Source organism: Pseudophryne corroboree, chromosome 5, assembly GCF_028390025.1.
Source record: "Pseudophryne corroboree isolate aPseCor3 chromosome 5, aPseCor3.hap2, whole genome shotgun sequence".
Lineage (NCBI taxonomy): Eukaryota > Metazoa > Chordata > Amphibia > Anura > Myobatrachidae > Pseudophryne > Pseudophryne corroboree.
The window spans coordinates 179,620,710-179,640,687 of NC_086448.1; the positions used below are offsets into that span (position 1 = coordinate 179,620,710).

Genomic DNA, 19,978 nt, shown 5'->3' on the forward strand with positions numbered 1-19,978 from the left:
TATCCCAGATACCACCATATATCATGCTTCTGACTGTTCCTCAGAGACGGTCACATCTCATACTTCTGGCTGTACCTAAGATACGGCCATGTATCCTGCTTCTGACTATACCTCAGATACGGCCATATATCATGCTTCTGACTATACCCCAGATACCGCCATACAGTATATCATGCTTTTGACTGTACCTCAGAGGCGGCCATATATCATGCTTCTGACTGTACTTCAGTAACAGCCATACAGTATATCATGCCTCTGATTATACCCAGAAACAGCCATATATCATACTTCTGACTGTACCTGAGATACAGCCATATATCATGCTTCTAACTGTATCCCAGATTCCATCATATATCATGCTTCTGACTGTACTTCAGTAATGGCCATATATCATGCCTCTGATTATACCCAGATACAGCCATATATCATACTTCTGACTGTACCTGGGATACAGCCATATATCATGCTTCTAACTGTACCCCAGATACCACCATATATCATGCTTCTGACTGTTCCTCAGAGACGGTCACATCTCATACTTCTGTCTGTACCTAAGATACGGCCATGTATCCTGCTTCTGACTATACCTCAGATACGGCCATATATCATGCTTCTGACTATACCCCAGATACCGCCATACAGTATATCATGCTTTTGACTGTACCTCAGAGGCGGCCATATATCATGCTTCTGACTGTACTTCAGTAACAGCCATACAGTATATCATGCCTCTGATTATACCCAGAAACAGCCATATATCATACTTCTGACTGTACCTGAGATACAGCCATATATCATGCTTCTAACTGTATCCCAGATTCCATCATATATCATGCTTCTGACTGTACTTCAGTAATGGCCATATATCATGCCTCTGATTATACCCAGATACAGCCATATATCATGCTTCTGACTGTGCAGTACCTCAGCTACAGCCATAGATCATGCTTCTGACTGTACCTGAGATACGGCCATATATCATGCTTCTAACTGTACCCCAGATGCCACCATATATCATGCTTCTGACTGTACCTCAGAGACGGCCACATCTCAAATTTCTGGCTGTACCTAAGATACGGCCATGTATCCTGCTTCTGACTGTACCTCGGATATGCCCATATATCAAGCTTCTAACGCCACCCCAGATATAGCTATATATCATGCTTCTGACTGTATCCCAGATACAGCCATTCATCATGCTTCTGACTGTACCTCAGATATGGCCATATATCCTGCTTTTGACTGTACCTCAGATACGGCCATATATCATGCTTTTGTCTGTACCCCAGATACAACCATTTATGTAGTGTCTCAGTGTATACCAGATGCAGCCATATGTCATGCTTCTGACTGTACCCTTGATACAGCCACACTTTATATCATGCTTCTGACTGTACCCCAGATATAGCCATATATCATGCTTCAGACAGTACCCTAGATACAGCCATGTATTATGCTTCTGACTGAACCCCAGATACGGCCATATATCATGCTTCTGACTGTACCCTCGATGCAGCCACACATTATATCATGCTTCTGACTGACAGATAAAGCTATACAGTATGTCATGCTTCAGACAGTACCCAAAATATAGCGATGTATTATGCTTCTGACTGTACCCCAGATACGGCCATACTGTATATCATGCTTCTGACTGTATTCCAGATACAGCCATATATCATGCATCAGACTGTACCCCAGATATGCCCATAAATCATGCTTCTGACTGTACCTCAGATGCAGCCACATATCATGCTTCAGACAGTACCCTAGATACAGCCATGTATTATGCTTCTGACTGTACCCCAGATACCGCCATATGTCATGCTTCTGACTGTACTCCAGATACAGCCATATATCATGCATCAGACAGTACCCTAGATACAGCCATGTATTGTGCTTTTGAGTGTACCCCAGACACGGCCATATATCATGCTTCTGACTGTACCCTCGACACAGTCACACTTTATATCATTCTTCTGACTGACAGATAAAGCTACATGTCATGCTTCAGATAGTACCCTAAATACAGCGATGTATTCTTCTTCTGACTGTACCCCAGACACAGCCATATAGCATGCTCCTGCCTGTATCCCAGATACGGCCATAGATCCTGCTTTGGACTGTACCTCAGTTGCGGCCATATATCATGCTTCTGACTGTACTTCAGTAACGGACATATATCATGCCTCTGATTATACCCAGATACATCCATATATCATGCTTCTGGCTGTGCAGTACCTCAGCTACAGCCATAGATCATGCTTCTGACTGTACATGAGATACGGCCATATATCATGCTTCTAACTGTACCCCAGATACCACCATATATCCTGCTTCTGACTGTACCTCAGATACGGCCATATATCATGCTTCTGACAGTACCCCAGATATAGCCATATATCATGCTTCTGACTGTACACCAGATAAAGCCATTCATCATGCTTCTGACTGTACCTCAGATATGGCCAAATACCCTGCTTTTGACTGAACCCCAGATACAGCCGTTTATGTAGTGTCTCAGTGTATACCAGATACAGCCATATGTCATGCTCCTGACTGTACCCCAGATAAAGCCATATATAATTCTTCAAACAGTACCCTAGATACAGCCATGTATTATGCTTCTGACTGTACCTCAGATACGGCCATATATCATGCTTTTGTCTGTACCCCAAATACAGCCGTTTATGTAGTGTCTCAGTGAATACCAGATACAGCCATATGTCATGCTCCTGACTGTACCCCAGATAAAGCCATATATAATTCTTCAAACAGTACCCTAGATACAGCCATGTATTATGCTTCTGACTGTACCACAGATACGGCCATATATCATGCTTCTGACTGTACCCTCAATACAGCCACACTTTATATCATGCTTCTGACTGACAGCTAAAGCTATATCTCATGCTTCAGACAGTACCCTAAATACAGCGATGTATTATGCTTCAGACTGTACCCCAGATACGGCCATATATCATGCTTCTGACTGTATTCCAGATACGCCCATAAATCATGCTTCTGACTGTACCCCAGATGCAGCCATATATCATGCTTCAGACAGTACCCTAGATACAGCCTTGTATTATGCTTCTGACTGAACCCCAGATACGGCCATATATCATGCTTCCGACTGTACCCTCGATGCAGCCACACATTATATCATGCTTCTGACTGACAGATAAAGCTATACAGTATGTCATGCTTCAGACAGTACCCAAAATACAGCGATGTATTATGCTTTTGACTGTACCCCAGATACGGCCATACTGTATATCATGCTTCTGACTGTATTCCAGATACAGCCATATATCATGCATCAGACTGTACCCCAGATATGCCCATAAATCATGCTTCTGACTGTACCTCAGATGCCGCCATATATCATGCTTCAGACAGTACCCTAGATACAGCCATGTATTGTGCTTTTGAGTGTACCCCAGACACGGCCATATATCATGCTTCTGACTGTACCCTCGACACAGTCACACTTTATATCATTCTTCTGACTGACAGATAAAGCTACATGTCATGCCTCAGATAGTACCCTAAATACAGCGATGTATTATTCTTCTGACTGTACCCCTGACACAGCCATATATCATGCTCCTGCCTGTATCCCAGATACGGCCATAGATCCTGCTTTGGACTGTACCTTAGTTGCGGCCATATATCATGCTTCTGACTGTACTTCAGTAATGGACATATATCATGCCTCTGATTATACCCAGATACAGCCATATATCATGCTTCTGACTGTGCAGTACCTCAGCTACAGCCATAGATCATGCTTCTGACTGTCCCTCAGATACGGCCATATATCATGCTTCTAACTGTACCCCAGATACCACCATATATCCTGCTTCTGACTGTACCTCAGATACGGCCATATATCATGCTTCTGACAGTACCCCAGATATAGCCATATATCATGCTTCTGACTGTACACCAGATACAGACATTCATCATGCTTCTGACTGTACCTCATGATGGCCAAATACCCTGCTTTTGACTGTATCTCAGATACGGCCATATATCATGCTTTTGTCTGTACCCCAGATACAGCCGTTTATGTAGTGTCTCAGTGTATACCAGATACAGCCATATGTCATGCTCCTGACTGTACCCCACATAAAGCCATATATAATTCTTCAAACAGTACCCTAGATACAGCCATGTATTATGCTTCTGACTGTACCACAGATACGGCCATATATCATGCTTCTGACTGTATTCCAGATACGCCCATAAATCATGCTTCTGACTGTACCTCAGATGCAGCCATATATCATGCTTCAGACAGTACCCTAGATACAGCCTTGTATTATGCTTCTGACTGTACCCCAGATACCGCCATATGTCATGCTTCTGACTGTACTCCAGATACAGCCATATATCATGCATCAGACTCTACCCTAGTTATCATGCATATGACTGTACCTCAGATACGCCCATAAATCATGCTTCTGACTGTACCTCAGATGCAGCCATATATCATGCTTGTGATGGTACCACAAATGTGGCCATGCATCATGCTTGTGACTGTACCTCAGATGAAGCCATACTGTATATCATGCTTCTGACTGACAGATAAAGCTATGTGTTATGCCTCTGATATCAGGAGATACAGCCATATGTCAAGCTGCTGACCGTACTCTAGATAGAACCATATATCAAGCTTCTGACTGTACTCTAGATACAACCATATATCATGCTTCAGACTGTACTCCAGATACCACCATATCTCATGCTTCTGACTGTACCTCAGATACGGCCATAAAGTATATCATGCTTCCGACGCTACGCCAGATGCGACCATATATGTTGCTTCTGAATGTACCCCAAAGACCAAAATATTTCACACATCTTACAATACCCCCCAAAAATATATACAGTATGTAATGCTTCTGATTGTGTAATAAAGGCAGACAAATTTCTGCGACCCGGCTTTCCTGTTCACACAGTACAGCAAGCCAGGAAGTGGGAGAAAGTGTTCTATCTTTCAAATCCTGGCACCAAGAGATTCCAGAGCAATGGTGGATTTTACCTATGGACTGCAGGACTGCAGCACCCCCTGAAAATCTGCCATCCTCAGTAAAACCACTTGCAGCCCTGACTGCACTGGCTTCACTGTGACTGGCAGTGACTTCCTACTGGAAGTTCTGCCTGTCAGTCAAAGACACTACAGGAGGTGTTTTCTCCCTCTGGGACTGCCACCCCGGGCCTCTGAGTAGCAGAGAAGGGGTTTCCTGGGCTGCAGTCAATGCGGTCCATAGAAGCTGGAGTTTTGCGCATGTGCAGTTACGTGTGTGCATGTGCCGGTCTCAGCATCTGTCAGTTCCATTGTGCATGTGCTGGGTTTCGGCTGGCGGCAGGGGCTCTCCTCTCCTCCTCTGGACCAGGCAGCACAGCCAGCGGCAGCCCCCCTCCATACAGGTAGGAGCCGCCGCTGCTCAGGAGAACCTTTATTTGAAAGACTAATTTGTTCCCCCTGTACAGTTATTCTCTTGTGATTATGGGTGAGATGTAGCAATCCAAAAACTGCCGTAAAACTTCTGTCCATTTTCAGAGGTTTCCCATTCCCATATGTATTAAAATAGTCCACAGAAGATGTGTGAGATAATTGCTACGGACCGCCGACACTGTCGCCCCTATAGAATTCCAGAGCTACTGTCTCATAGGCAGATGGCATTGCCTATAAAGAGCTCTTTATTTATTTATTAACAGTTTCTTATATAGCGCAGCAAATTCCGTTGCGCTTTACAATTTGAAATAACAATAACAAACTGGGTGATAACAGTCATAGAGGTAGGAAGGCCCTGCTCGCAAGCTTACAATCTATAGGGAAATAGGCATATGTACACAAGGAAAGGTGCTATCTATTGCATAGAATGAGAAGACATGTGAGGATATGTGTGGACTGTACAGAGTGGATGTAATTTGATAGGAAGGTTTATGAAAGTTATGTGGGCGGTTCAGGAATTTGATACGCTTGCCTAAAGAGGTGAGTTTTGAGGGAACGCTTGAAGGTTTGGAGACTAGAGGAGAGTCTTATTGTGCGTGGTAGGGCATTCCACAGGGTGGGTGCAGCCCGATGAAAGTCCTGCAGTCGTGAGTGGGAGCGAGTAATGAGTGTGGATGAGAGACGCAGGTCTTGTGAAGAGCGCAGAGGTCGGGTTGAGAGATATTTTGTGATAAGCGAAGTGATGTACATTGGTGTAGTTTGGTTAATGGCCTTGTGTGTGAGTAAAAGTATTTTATATTGAATGCGGTAGAGTACAGGTAACCAATGGAGGGACTGACAGAGTGGATCTGCAGACGATGAACGTCTAGCGAGGAAGATAAGCCTCGCCGCTGCATTCAGAATGGATTGTAGTAGTGAGAGTCTTGTTTTGGGAAGACCAGTTAGGAGACTATTGCAATAATCAATGCGGGAGATATTGAGAGCGTGGATTAGAGTTTTAGCAGTGTCTTGTGTAAGGTATGGTCGTATTTTGGATATGTTTTTTAGATGCATGTAACATGATCTTGAGACAGATTGAATGTGGGGAACAAAGGACAGATCAGAGTCAAGGATGACACCTAGGCAGCGAGCTTGTGGGGTAGGGTAGATAGTAGAGTTTTCAACAGTGCAATGCAAGACGCGCCTAAAAATGATCTATAAATGATTATTTATAATATGGAATTCTAGATTCTGATTTTATAATGTCTCACTTTTCAAACCCCTTCCTACCCCTTTGACTGTTTGTTATTAATACGTTTTGTTTTATCATTGTGTACAATTGTAAAGCGCAATGGAATTTGCTGCGCTGTATAAGAAACTGTAACTAATAAACACCTTATTAAAGCCCAACAATTTGAAGCAACCAAATACAATTGGTATTGCGTCTAAAATTACAACATATTACATATTTAGATTTTATACAATAGCATCCTTTCACCTCCAAATAAAAAGTGTTCCATGGGGGTTGTTTTGTTTTTGTTGTAAAGGACTGTTAATCCTGAGTCTCTGCTGTATATAGAATTGCCACAATATTCCCAAATAAAAAAACAATGTTTAGGTAATGTGCAAAATAGATTTTAGGTGATGACATACTTCAGTGGAAAACCCTTTTATCTGCGTACAGTGGGGGGGTCACTCCGAGCTGATCGCTCGCTAGCAGTTTTTAGCAGTCGTGCAAACGCTAAGCCGCCGCCCTCTGGGAGTTTATTTTAGGTTAGCAGAAGTGCAAACGAAAGGATCGCAGAGCGGCTACAAAAGAAAATTGTGCAGTTTTGGAGTAGCTCCAGACCTACTCAGCGCTTGCGATCTCTTCAGACCATTCAGTTCCGGATTTGACGTCACAAACACGCCCTGCGTTCGGTGAGCCACACCTGTGTTTTTCTTGGCACGCCTGCGTTTTTTCGAGCATTCCCTGAAAACGGCCAGTTGACACCCAGAAACGCCCACTCCATGTCAATCACTCTGCGGCGGCCATTGCGACTGAAAAGTTTCCCTAGACCTTGTGTAAAAATACATCGGCCGTTGTGAAAGTACGACGCGCGTGCACACTGCACCGCATACGCATGCGCAGAAGTGCCAGTTTTTCACTTAATCGCAGCGCAGCGAACATTTTCAGCAAGCGATCAACTCGGAATGACCCCCAGTATGTCACATTTCTATGAACCTTTACTGTGAAAAAAACATGAAACATGAGACTGCCCTGATAAAAGAGATAAGCATAGGTGGGGCCTCAGAGACTTTGGGCGGGCTCAGGTATGAGGGGGCTTGGGCGCCCTTCACTGTATACATACCTATGATGACACTGGCTGCAGGGTGCCTATACCAAAAGCCAAAAGGCATGATCACTAGGATGCCTTTTGGGAAAGTATACCTGTTCCTGAGTATACTGTAAGAACTTGCAGCCTACCCAGAAAATCACCTAAGTGAGAATATTATTTCACTAATTCCTGTAATGTTTATGCTACCGTCAGCTTTCAGAGCTAGCTGTACTACAGGGCACACTAATTCACAGAAGGGACCTTCATCACACTACTAGTTCCTACCATCCATGTACTTAGAATAAAATACTACTAATAGTGTTCCTATTAAGAAGGCAAGTGTCCTTTAAAGGGTCACAAAACTAAAATCCAAGAGAATACAACACATGAACATTTCCAGAAACGTATTCCAAATCTGTCAGATTCAAACAAAACTAACTGAACCTAAAAGTATGAGGGCTCGTCATTGTTTGCCAAGTGCATAATCCTCTATCATCTCATACCAGCGTCCCCTGGTACTAGCAGGACATATTTGTATTGAGCAACTCTTTGTGCATAAATTACTTGTATTTTAGTTAAATGTTTCTTTACTTTGAAACTGAACTCGTTTTCACCGGTAACCTCCCCACTCTCCCTCTGGAAACTTGGGTGGGGGCTACATAGTGACGCGCATGTCTAGCACCATAAGTACAGTGCTACTGTGAAGAGAAGACACCAGTGGCAATGGTTTAACATGTAAAATGTGTCAACAAAACGAAAAACGCTTTTAAGCTAAAACACTTTATGGTGCCAGCTGTTTAGCGAAGAGATCATATATTTCCTGAAAAGGTCACTGTAGAAACAGTTGGAAAACAAAACCCGTTCCAGTATAAACTAGAAGACAAACATAATGTTTATTTATATGCCAGCATGTGTCTCTTGTTCTCTTACCAAATCTTTCCAAACAGATCTGCAGTAAAGAAGAAGAATTTACACTATAAATAGTTTGTCTTGTGTTAAATGGCAAAGAAACAAATATCACAGTGGCGTTATGAAATAACACCACATATTCACACTGCATAACTTTCCTGAGCAAAAATCCAACCGCTTCTTCACAGGTCAAGGTTACATTCACACTGGAGCTTGGCATTTTAGAGTTGCATGTTAAAAACGCAAGTAAAAAACGTATGTTAACCACACTGCATTAATATAAGTGTTTAATATATGTAAGAATATACAGTATGTCTGTGACATAACAAGAAAATGTCAACTTATTTAAATCAGACACACATATGATTATGCTGAAATTTGTTTGACGCGCATCAGACGCACTGCCATTGAATAGGAAGCATGCAGGCGTGCCATGCCCAGGGTCTGCGGTGTCGGACACAGACTTCCTGGACCCAGCTGTCCACTTCCGTCAGCCAGTCAGAGTAAGCTGCAGCTTATGCAGACTGGCCGAGGGCTGCCACCATCACGGCCAAGGGTCGCAATGGTGATCCGATGATCCATCTTCGGATCGCAGATGCTGGCAGGAGGCGTCTTTTTCTTAAAGATGCCCCCAGCAGCATTAGAATACTTATTGTATGGTAATGCACAGCTGCTTCTCTGCGGCTGTGCAACACTAACCACATCAGAGTCAGGCCCTTAGTACAGTGGACTTTATTGTCTAAGTGCACCAACATCCAAGCAACTGATTGTTTACTATGTTCTATAATATAAATTTAGTAGTCATTGTGGATACATTCATACAATTCATTCAGACAACAGCACCTTCACAAGCTGGAAGTCCATTATGCAATGGTCCTATACTTATGAAAACTTTTTTTTTTGCTTTGTGAGAAATAGTTTACAGTGGTAATACCACTAATAATGGAATCACCGTACAGTGATAAACTCTATTAATTATTAAACTGCCACCACTAATGTGATCAAATCATCATAACCCAACAGCTAACAATAAACCTCATTAAGTGCTACATTGTGTTAGTGAGCCTACTTTCAAAGTCCGTAACGGAATAACCATGCATGAGACATGTTACTATGGGGTAAATTTACTAAAGCTTCTAAAACAGAGAATTGGTGATGTTGTCCATAGCAACCAATCAAATGCTATCATTTTCTAAAAGGCAAAAGAGAAATGATAGACAGCATCTGATTGGTTGCTAAAGGCAACATAACAAATTCTCATTTTTTTTTAGTTGCTTTAGTAAATTTACCCCTATGTGTGTACACACAATTGATAAATTCCGCTTCCAGAATTAACTCTAGATTTTCAGAATTTTATTGCAAGATGGGAACATCCTGGGGATACGGCTATATAAATTTGGTAAAAGCATGACAATTTTTGTAACCTGAGCACATTTTTTATAAAGTAATGGAATCACCATGCAGTGGTAACGGAAGTAAGCAATGAGCATAGTAAGCTTTAATATAAAACTGAATTTTGAGGTAATATCTGAAAATCTGAATAAATAAAGTTTTTTTTACCTTTTTTCGGTAACAGAATCACCTTTACTGTTGAACGTTTTAATGTAACCATATCATGGAGAGAGAATTAGTTATGGCTGTTAAATTGCCTAATTTCCATTACATTAACCCTGATAATGAGATATTATGTCATATTTTAATCAAACACCTATATTTTGATTGCTTCATGCAAATGAATCAAAGCCTGCCCATACTATTGTTTTGATTCAGTGAGCACTGATAGTTTAAAGAGCCCTACTATAAAGTATTAGATCACAAATCAAAATGACTGTATATTACATAATTAGCACCAACATCTTGAACCTTTGTTGAGCTTTAGGCTCTATGTTCATATTTCCATGGAATTGACCATAGAAAAATGGTGAAAAACAGGCAAGAATAATATGTTCATATTTCTCTCATATGGACACTGTCATGAGCCACTACTGTGGCTCATTCCTGTTTGTGTTCTGTGTTACTGCAGCCTGTCTCCTGTATGTGTGGTCTGTGCAGTTTCACCTGTCTGATAATTAGGCCATTACCTTTGTAATGTCTGGTTTTCCATCTGCAGTTAATTTGTGTTCAGGAGGCTTGTCCTTTTCTGCCATCCTGATTGGGGCTTCTCCCTTTATTACCCAGCTTGCCCTTCACCTGAGGCAGGTTATAGCTTCTTGTTTCCTGTTTGTACCTGTGTCCGGTCCTTGTCCTATGGTGGAATCTTGAACCTGTGCAGTTGGTGCTATTACATTACTTGTGTTAGCCAGTCCAGTTAGAATCCGGTGTACCCTGTCATGCCAGAATCCTGAGTTCATTACCTGTCACCTGAGTTCCTGACTGTGTATGTGAGACCTAGCCTGGAAGTACATTCAGACAGCTCCAGCCTTACGTTGCCTTGTCTTGCTTTGTCCTGCCTTGCCTGGAATCCAGGGGACTCTTGCAGCTAAGTAATCTTGTTATCTGTACCTTGCCTTGCTCTGCCAACTTCCTTAAGGAACTCACTGCTAAGTTATTCATTGCTTGTACTTAGTTGCTCATACCGCACTATGCATTGTTGCATTCATATAGAGTCTATGTTTATTTATTTATTTATTTATTTATTTATTAACAGTTTCTTATATAGCGCAGAAAATTTTTAGTTGCTAATACCATCTTGTGCATTGTTGCAGTCATACTGTATTTAGCTAAGTTGCTTATATCACCCTGTGCATTGTTGCACCTGTGTATAATTTTGTTTATTATTCCTGTCTGAGTACTGGGCAGAGTTATCAAGGTTGTCCTGTGACGTTTCACAGTACTGCATTTACTTTTGTCCAGCCTCCAATAGTCACCTTGCCCATACATAAAATCTGGGGGCATCTGAGTACAGGGTGAACCTAATTCACCCTGGAAAGGCGGCTGCTATAGGGGAAGCCTAGCATCGCAGGAGGCAAAAAGACTGCTGGGCAAGGGGTAATTGCGTGAGCGTCAACTGGTCCCACCTGATAACACAGATACCGAGTAATCTGCGTAACAGACAGATTTTGGCTTGTGGTAGGGCCTGACTATAAATGTGTCAATAAGATATGCTGGCGATGTTATTAAAAATACCACAAGCATCACAAATGTGGTAAACAAACTTTAGCGGGCCAAGTTAACATTATGCCACACTCACATAACACGCTCGCATGGTAGAACATTTGTTGCCAGCATTTCTAGCCACCTCCTAGTCACCGGTCACTTTTCCACAAAATTTCTGATACCGTGCGCCTCGATTGCTACAGCATGCGCCATACGGGTCTTTAGGAATTTCACGCAGTTGCCCAAAATCGCCCAACTACATCTGCATTGTTTGCTGATTGCGTGCTACCCAGAATCAGGCCCAATGTGAGTGTTGGGATAATACATAAAATATGGTATCTGGGTGATAGGTTGACAGTAAAAAGGTGGACAGTTAATAGGTCCACACCAAATGGTCGACATGCATATGGCTGACATGGTCAAAAAGTCGTCAGGTTCAAATGGTTGACATGACAATGGTCAATACAGCATATGATCAACGTTAGTTTTTGTTTTTTTTTTCAACTTTTTCATACTTTGTCATCCACGGGTACTATGATTGGGAATAGTAACCTTGCCTGAAGCATAGCAAGTGAAGGGAGCCATGTGAGGGGACTCGGAGCACTAATTGGTGTTCCACGGGCTGCAAGGTAAAATTTGACACAAAAAAAACCATGAAAGACTTATGTCAAACTTTTCATGTGTCAACCATTTTTGTGTCGACATTTTGACCAAGTCAACCTTGTGTATATCAACCATTTGATGTTCACATAGACACTGTCGAACTTTTGCACTGTAGTTCTATTATACCCCATAACCATAAAATATACCCACAAAGCAAAAAGGCATTTCATAGAAAGCCAGGTCTAGGAATGCAATCTGCAGATACAGCACAATAGTCATCTCCTGATCTTAGGAGCAGAACTCTCTGCTACAATGTGTGAGAAAAATAAAAACAATTCCAACACAATAAAAAGAGAAAAGGCATGCAATCTTTCCATGCAGTAAAATCACTCATGTGGAACAAGCCCAAAGGTAATGTTGAAACAGTCTGTGGCTGCCTAATGGGAAACGACCATGAAATATTCATAGAATTATGTCACTGTAAAACATAACCTGAAGAAGGGACACTATAATGAATAACATTTATTTTGAAAACAATATCTTTATTTTATTCTTGTTGCTGAACGAAGCATGCCTCCACGCCTTAGAAATACCTCTTCATAAAATACTGCTTGACAATGAATCTGATATTTTTCACAGAATTTTAGCTCTAGGTACAGTATCTGTGATTTAATAAAGGGCACTGATGTGGTTTAGGTGCCCAGAACACACTCATTAAGCCCTTGTGGTGGCCATTGTACTCTGCTGAAAACATACACATGAGCTTTACTGTATGACTTTTACCACTATTAATGGTATTCTATCAACTCCCTGGTGTCTCCACACAGTTATTCTCACAATTGGAGCAGTAAAAGGCAAATACAAAGTCAGAATACAACAAGAACACATTGATTTGAAGTCCCATGCCATGCCGATATTTGCGGCTAAGTAGCTAAAAAGGTCACACAGTGCATGCGTCCCACAGTGTGTACGTAGCTGTGATCAGAAATGTGATGGAAATGTACTGGGCATTCCTGGGCGGTGACTATTCAGACGCACAGAGATGTACCGCCTTATGGGCGAGTAACTGACAGAGAATCTGCACCTATCATGTGGCTGGTGCAAGTTTTAATGGTGTGTGCAATGGTACTAGCATCTAAAGGCGCACAAAGTCGGCACCTCAGCCCTTGCGCTGTAAGACGTACACTTGTACACCAGTGGAAGGGCTGATACTAGCATTAGCAGATGCGGCTACAGCTAAAGACGCTACTGTGGTCGCAGCAGCATATACATTTTCATTTTTATCCGAGTACTTTTAGAAATGTAAAGTTAAGTGACTTCCACATAATATTATATTTAGAATTTACAAAGAGCAGGGACAGACCGGAGCTCTAAAACAGCCCTGGAATTTTAAACTGCGCATGCTCTTGACAAGAGGGCGTGGTCATGTCTCCTGGGGTGTTCATAGAGTCACAAGGGCCTGGCCCCTCTCTGTATGCTGGGCAGCCGAATAGAGCTCTGGGAGACGGAGCTGCTTGGCCATCCCCCGTTTCTCTATCTGTCGTGTGGCTGAACAGAGCACTGGGAGACGGAGCTGCTTGGCCATCCCCCGTCTCTCTATCCGCCGTGTGGCTGAACAGAGCTCTGGGAGACGGAGCTGCTTGACTATCACCCATCTCTCTATGTGCCATGTGGCTGAGCAGAGCACCGGAAGGCGGAACCGCCTTGCCAGCCCCTGTCTCTCTATGTGCCACGTGGCTGAGCAGAGCGCCGGAAGGCGGAGCCGCTTGGCAAGCCCCAGTCTCTCGGTGTGACATGCTGCCAACCAGAGCACCGGGAAGCAGAGCAGCTCAGCTAGCCCTCGTCACTGTGTGCCAGGCAGCTGAGCAGAGCTCTGGGAAGCTGAGCTGCTCGTCCAGCCCCAGTCTCACTGTGTGTGCCATGTGGCTTAGCAGAGCGCCGGGAGGCGGAGCTGCTTGGCAAGCCCCAGTCTCTCTGTGTGCCATGCAGCCAAGCAGAGCCACTCGGCCAGGCTATAAGGATATACCACAAGTGGCAGAGGGCCAGTCCAGCCCTGACAGAGTGTAATATAAGTCACAGAAAAGTATAAAAATTTGTTTTGAAAACAGAATTACAAAATGCATAGCGAAAGCTTGTGCAATATCACGCAGAAAAAAGTAAGGAAAGTCAATATGAATTTAATCAATTAAAAAAAGTAGTAAAAGTAAGTATTTTGTTACTGTATGTTGAACATTCACATTATACCTTGATACTGTAAATTAGAGGTTATGGTACTTAAACGGCCAACAAGATAAACATTTATTCCCTATATTACTGTATACTCAACATACAGATTGTTGATGGTTGCAGTTGTCTAACAGAGACGTTCAGTAATTACAATTAATGGTCTTTGAACATATTGTAGGATAAGCGGTTCTGCATGTTTCAAATACATTAATTTTAATTTATTTCTTAAATCTTGATATGAATGTGAATGATATTTTCCCAGCACGTAAAGGTGAATTATGCAGGTCATTTCCACCTACAGAGCTGCAATGTGAGTTGCTCTAAAGATAGACAAGCTGTTCTTACAATCTCACTTTGAGACTACACCTAATCAGTACCATTTACCCCTACTCTGTCCTGTTCCAGCCTGGGGTTCCATTAGTGAGTCCAATGACTGAGCAAGAACAGGACAGTCAGTGAAATCTTAGGAAACATGCAGGGACAGCGTGATACTGCCCTCTCTTGGTTGTCTTCCTACCTCTCTGACCGTTCATTCTCTGTTTCCTCTCATGAATCCACCTCCCCCTCACTTCCACTAACTGTAGGTGTACCCCAAGGTTCTGTCATTGGTCCTCTTCTTTTCTCTCTCTATACGTACTCACTAGGTAAGCTCATTAGTTCTTTTCGTTTCCAATATCACTCAAATCTATCTTTCCTCTCCAGACCTCTCCCCTGCTCTCCTCACTCGTACCTCCAACTGTCTCTCTGCTATCTCTGTTTGGATGTCCCATCGCTTTCTTAAACTTAACATGTCTAAGACCGAGCTGATCATCTTCCCTTCCTCCCGCATAACCTCACCTCCTACAATCTCATTATCATTTGATGGCACTACTATCTCCTCTAGCCCCCAAGTGCGCTGTCTTGGAGTAATCCTTGTCTCCTCACTCTGCTTCAAACCACACATTCAGCACCTCTCGCAAACCTGACGTTTTCATCTAAAAAATATTTCCAGGATCAGACCCTTTCTGACCCAGGATGCTACTAAGACTCTTATCCACTCACTGGTCATCTCCAGACTGGACTACTGCACTCTCCTCCTGACTGGCATTCCTAACAAATACCTCTCTCCACTCCAATCTATCCTCAATGCTGCTGCCCGGCTCATTTTCCTCACCAAACGCACTACGTCCACCTCTTCTCTCTTACAAGACCGTCACTGGCTCCCCTTCCCTTTCAGAATCCATTTTAAGCTTCTCAGACTCACTTAGAAAGCCCTCACCCACTCCTCTCCCATCTACATCTCTGACCTTATCTCCCTTTACACTCCCACCCGTCCTCTTCGCCCTGCTAATGCACACCGACTCTCCTGCCTACTGATTACTTCCTCCCACTCCTAACTCCAAGATTTTTCACGTGCTGCTCCATTTCTCTGGAATTCCCTACCTCTCCCCCTCAGACTCTCCACCTCTCTACAAAACTTCAAACGGACTCCCAAGACCCACTTCTTCACCAAACCCAGCCAAATCTCATCCTAACCCTCTGTGCCATGCTCTCTATGTACCCCGTCTGTGTCACCCCTGTCTGTTTACCCATTCCCTTTAGAATGTAAGCTCTCACGAGCAGGGCCCTCTTCCCTCATGTGCATATCCCTTTTCTTACTTTAATAATCTTCAACTCCACCAAATCCAGGAGTCTTCTGCCACCTGATACTTATTCTAGTGTCATCTCCTGATGTAGCTATGTTTATTTACCCTGTACTTGTCCTATATTGTCCTCAACTGTAAGTTGCATTTTTCCTGTTTTGATTATTTATGTACTCTGTAATTGGGCGCTGCGGAACCCTTGTGGTGCCATATAAATAAAGGATAATAATAATAATGTACTAAGCCGTGATAAAGCGAAGAGAGATAAAGCACCAGCCAATCAACTCCTCACTGTCATTTGAAACACAATAATGATAACCAGTAATAATAATGATCCATTAAATGAATGTTCTTACCAGTATCATGTGACCGGTGGAGATGTCCATATTTGATTGGACAGGCTCCTCGCTCCAGGAGGATGTACTGCTCCGTGCGGTGGGGCTGGGCATTGGTCCATCACTGAACTGCGACGAGATGCTATTGATGCGAGAACTGTGCAGAGGCTCTGGTCGATCTGAAGACTTGACAGCCATCCGCTGGCGGCAAAGCTCCTACAAGGAAGGGGAGAGACACACAATATGAATAATATGGAATTAATGTTGACCCCATGGGAACATTTCTTGTCAGCTCATGCCAAGTAGCTGTACATTATAGCTGCGGATTTAAGAGAAAACCTGTCAGCCTTCTACAGCCAACATGTAGAACAGCACTGTGCACTGTCACACACTCATCTGGTCTTGCTCAATTCATATTACTTATAAAGAAAAAAAAACATATGAAGGGACTTTTCTGCCAAATATTGAATGTCATTGTTTGACTTAATTACCTATAATTTTCTCTTGCCAACAATTTAGTTGATAAGCGTAACTGCAGTCTTTATGAAGTTAAAAGTTAAGGCAGAAGATTGGAAAGGAACAATTATGCTTGACTAAAACTGAAGTGAGATATAAATATAAATATATATATATATATATATATATATGTATATAAACCACACACATATTATATATGTACTTATTACTTCATTATAACACTGTTTCTGCAGCAAAATACTGGGTTTACTGTTGTCAGTAAACCCAAAGTCGTAGGTAAACTAATGAAGTACCCTACTGTATTTTATATGTATGCTCTCCAGGCACGTTATTAACATATATACAAAAATATTGGAATAGGATATTTGATTTATAGCATAAGAGCTACTACAAATATTTTATTACAAAGATGACTTTCCAAATTGGCAGCAAGGCTTTAGCAACCTATGTCTTTCCACTTAGGAAACTACAGTATAAGTCCCATCAAGACACTTTCCATCCTGGTGACTTGTAATTTCACAACCGTGAAGAGACAGGAGTTACCTATGTCTCCTGTAGATTGTGTCAAGGTTTATCTAGGACATATATATATATATATATATATCTATCCCATATCATATTACAAACATTGATCCACACACAAAATATTATTGACGTTTTAATGAGCCAGCCACTTGGGCAATCTTGTTTTAGATAATACCCTATGTTCCAAAGTGACTTACCAGTAAAATATACCTTATTACATGGAAATAAACTCAAAAACAAAATTGGAGAATAATCTTTTTTATTCCCAGAAGTGGGAAAGATTACACCCAGGTCTGATCACCACAAAGCTAGTTTCCAAATGGACTGAACAAATAAACATTTTGTAATCGCCATCACCTCAGGTCTCAATGACACAGAGGAGATTGCAGCTATAATACCAAGATGGTGTAATGTGAAATAATGACAGTGGATATTAGCCGGAGACAAATGTTATTGCCTGGATGTTTTAGTCTTTAGTATGAACGTTTGTTTTGTTAATATAAGCTGAATTTGTTTAGGGTGAGAGATTGCCTTCAAATACACCCTGAGACCTTTCCTTAGATAGTACTCGTGACATAAATTTCTCAGACAAGCAAGGTTATTGTCAGATCATTTTAGTGTAAGGCACATGGAAGAAAGTGACAGGAAAACATGCTAGATTTAAGATACACATCAAGGCCACGTCACAGCCCTCTCGTAAATCCTTCCCTTGCCTTAGCTGAACTCTCAGTCTTACTGACTAGTGCACAAGTAGACTGACCTACAGTACAGCAATACAGAGCACGGATGCAAATGCCCACTTAACTCTGTGGATGCCAGTGTGGAGTGTAACCGATGAAAGCGCAGTGATTTGAGAAAATGTAGGATCATTTATAAATTGAAATAAAACATGTATTTACAGAAAGAGATGCAAAACTGGATATAATATTGTAATAAGCAAACGGTATTTATGTTTTGTTTAATAAGTCTAAACCCATATTCCTATAGTTTCTGGAAACTAATTAGGTTGGAATTAAGTCACCAGGGAACCAATCAAGTATGCAAAACAGAGATTATTCCAAGTTATTTCTTCGGGCAGCACCCACCCTATGGAATTCCCTCCCACGCATGATAAGACTCACCTGTAGCCTCCAAACTTTTAAGTGTTACCTGAAAACTCACCTCAGCTTCAGGCAAGCCTATCAAATTCCTGAACCGCCCACATAATCTTCCGAAGCATTCATATCTAATTACATCACATCAGGACTGCCTTTACAATCTGGTGGGACTGCTATGCTATAGATAGTGCCTATCCTTGGGTATCCTCCTATTTCCCTATAGATTGTAAGCTTGCGAGCAGGGCCTTCCTACCTCTGACTGTTTGTTATTACCCAGATTGTCTTATCACTGTTGTTTTCAATTGTATATACAAAACTGTAAATAAATAAATGTTATGGTTCCCCATTTACTGGAGCTTGCATTGTGTGGAAGGTTAGTCACTGGAATGCCAGTACATTTCATATATGGTGATTTTCATGGAATCTCACTTACTATGCAGTAATACATGACAAAAAAAAGCTTACATAGTAAAATGTAGGGGGATAATGGGGATAATCGCACATACCGTAGGAAGTGTTCTAAGGTTGCGTTGTAGACTTGTTCATGGAATTGCTACTGTATAGGAGTTGACCATAGCATAAGATTTGACTTCAGGTGGATTTCTTGCACCAGACATAGGTGTAGTGCAAATATGCCCTGATAATGACGATGGCTACTTTACCAAATGGATTCATATGGGTGGTGCAGCCGCATAGATGCATGCAATGCTCTGCATACATGTGGCTGCACTTGTAGCAACTCTAAATTAGCCAAAATGTATTTCCCAAAACAGGACGTGCTACGATGGATATGCCCATCTTAATTCATTACATATTTAAGCACCCTGTTATAAAAGAGCATGCTGTGCTATGATATAAGTTTTATATATATTTCTACCAATATACATGTCTATAACCGCTAGAAATACTAAGTTTTGTTATAGAAAGTTTACAAATACATTTTAGTAATCCCCCCTCCCCTCCCCCCATATGAAAATAATGAAGAGTAACACGGGGTATGGCTCTTAGTTACTTTAGAATGAATACAGGCATTTTGGAGCCAATCGAGAAATATAAATATACATTTCTGTACAATAAACTTAGAGCAGAAACTATTTGCGAGGAAAGACTCGTTGGAGGTAAAGTCCAAACTGGATAGTTAAAGGGGAGGCACATAATATTTTCACTAAGTCATACCCCTTTCACACCGCACAAATAACCCGGGTCGACATGGGTCAGCGTGCGGTGTGAAAGGGGCATAGCTGAAATCCCGGGTCGCCTGACCCGGCAATTCAACCCGGGAATAAAGCAGTGTTATACCCGGGTTGAATACCGGGTCATTGGC

General features: G+C 42.1%; 1 protein-coding gene across 3 annotated transcripts in view; it reads right to left on the reverse strand.

Annotated features, from left to right (window-relative positions):
- PTPRN2 (protein tyrosine phosphatase receptor type N2) overlaps window positions 1-19,978 on the reverse strand; it is a 1,612,706-nt gene that overhangs the window by 106,893 nt on the left and 1,485,835 nt on the right. For all 3 annotated transcript variants that reach the window (XM_063921907.1, XM_063921908.1, XM_063921909.1), the window contains one exon: window positions 16,577-16,771. In XM_063921907.1, coding sequence (XP_063777977.1) covers window positions 16,577-16,771 — 195 coding nt within the window. The remainder of the gene's footprint in view (window positions 1-16,576; window positions 16,772-19,978) is intronic.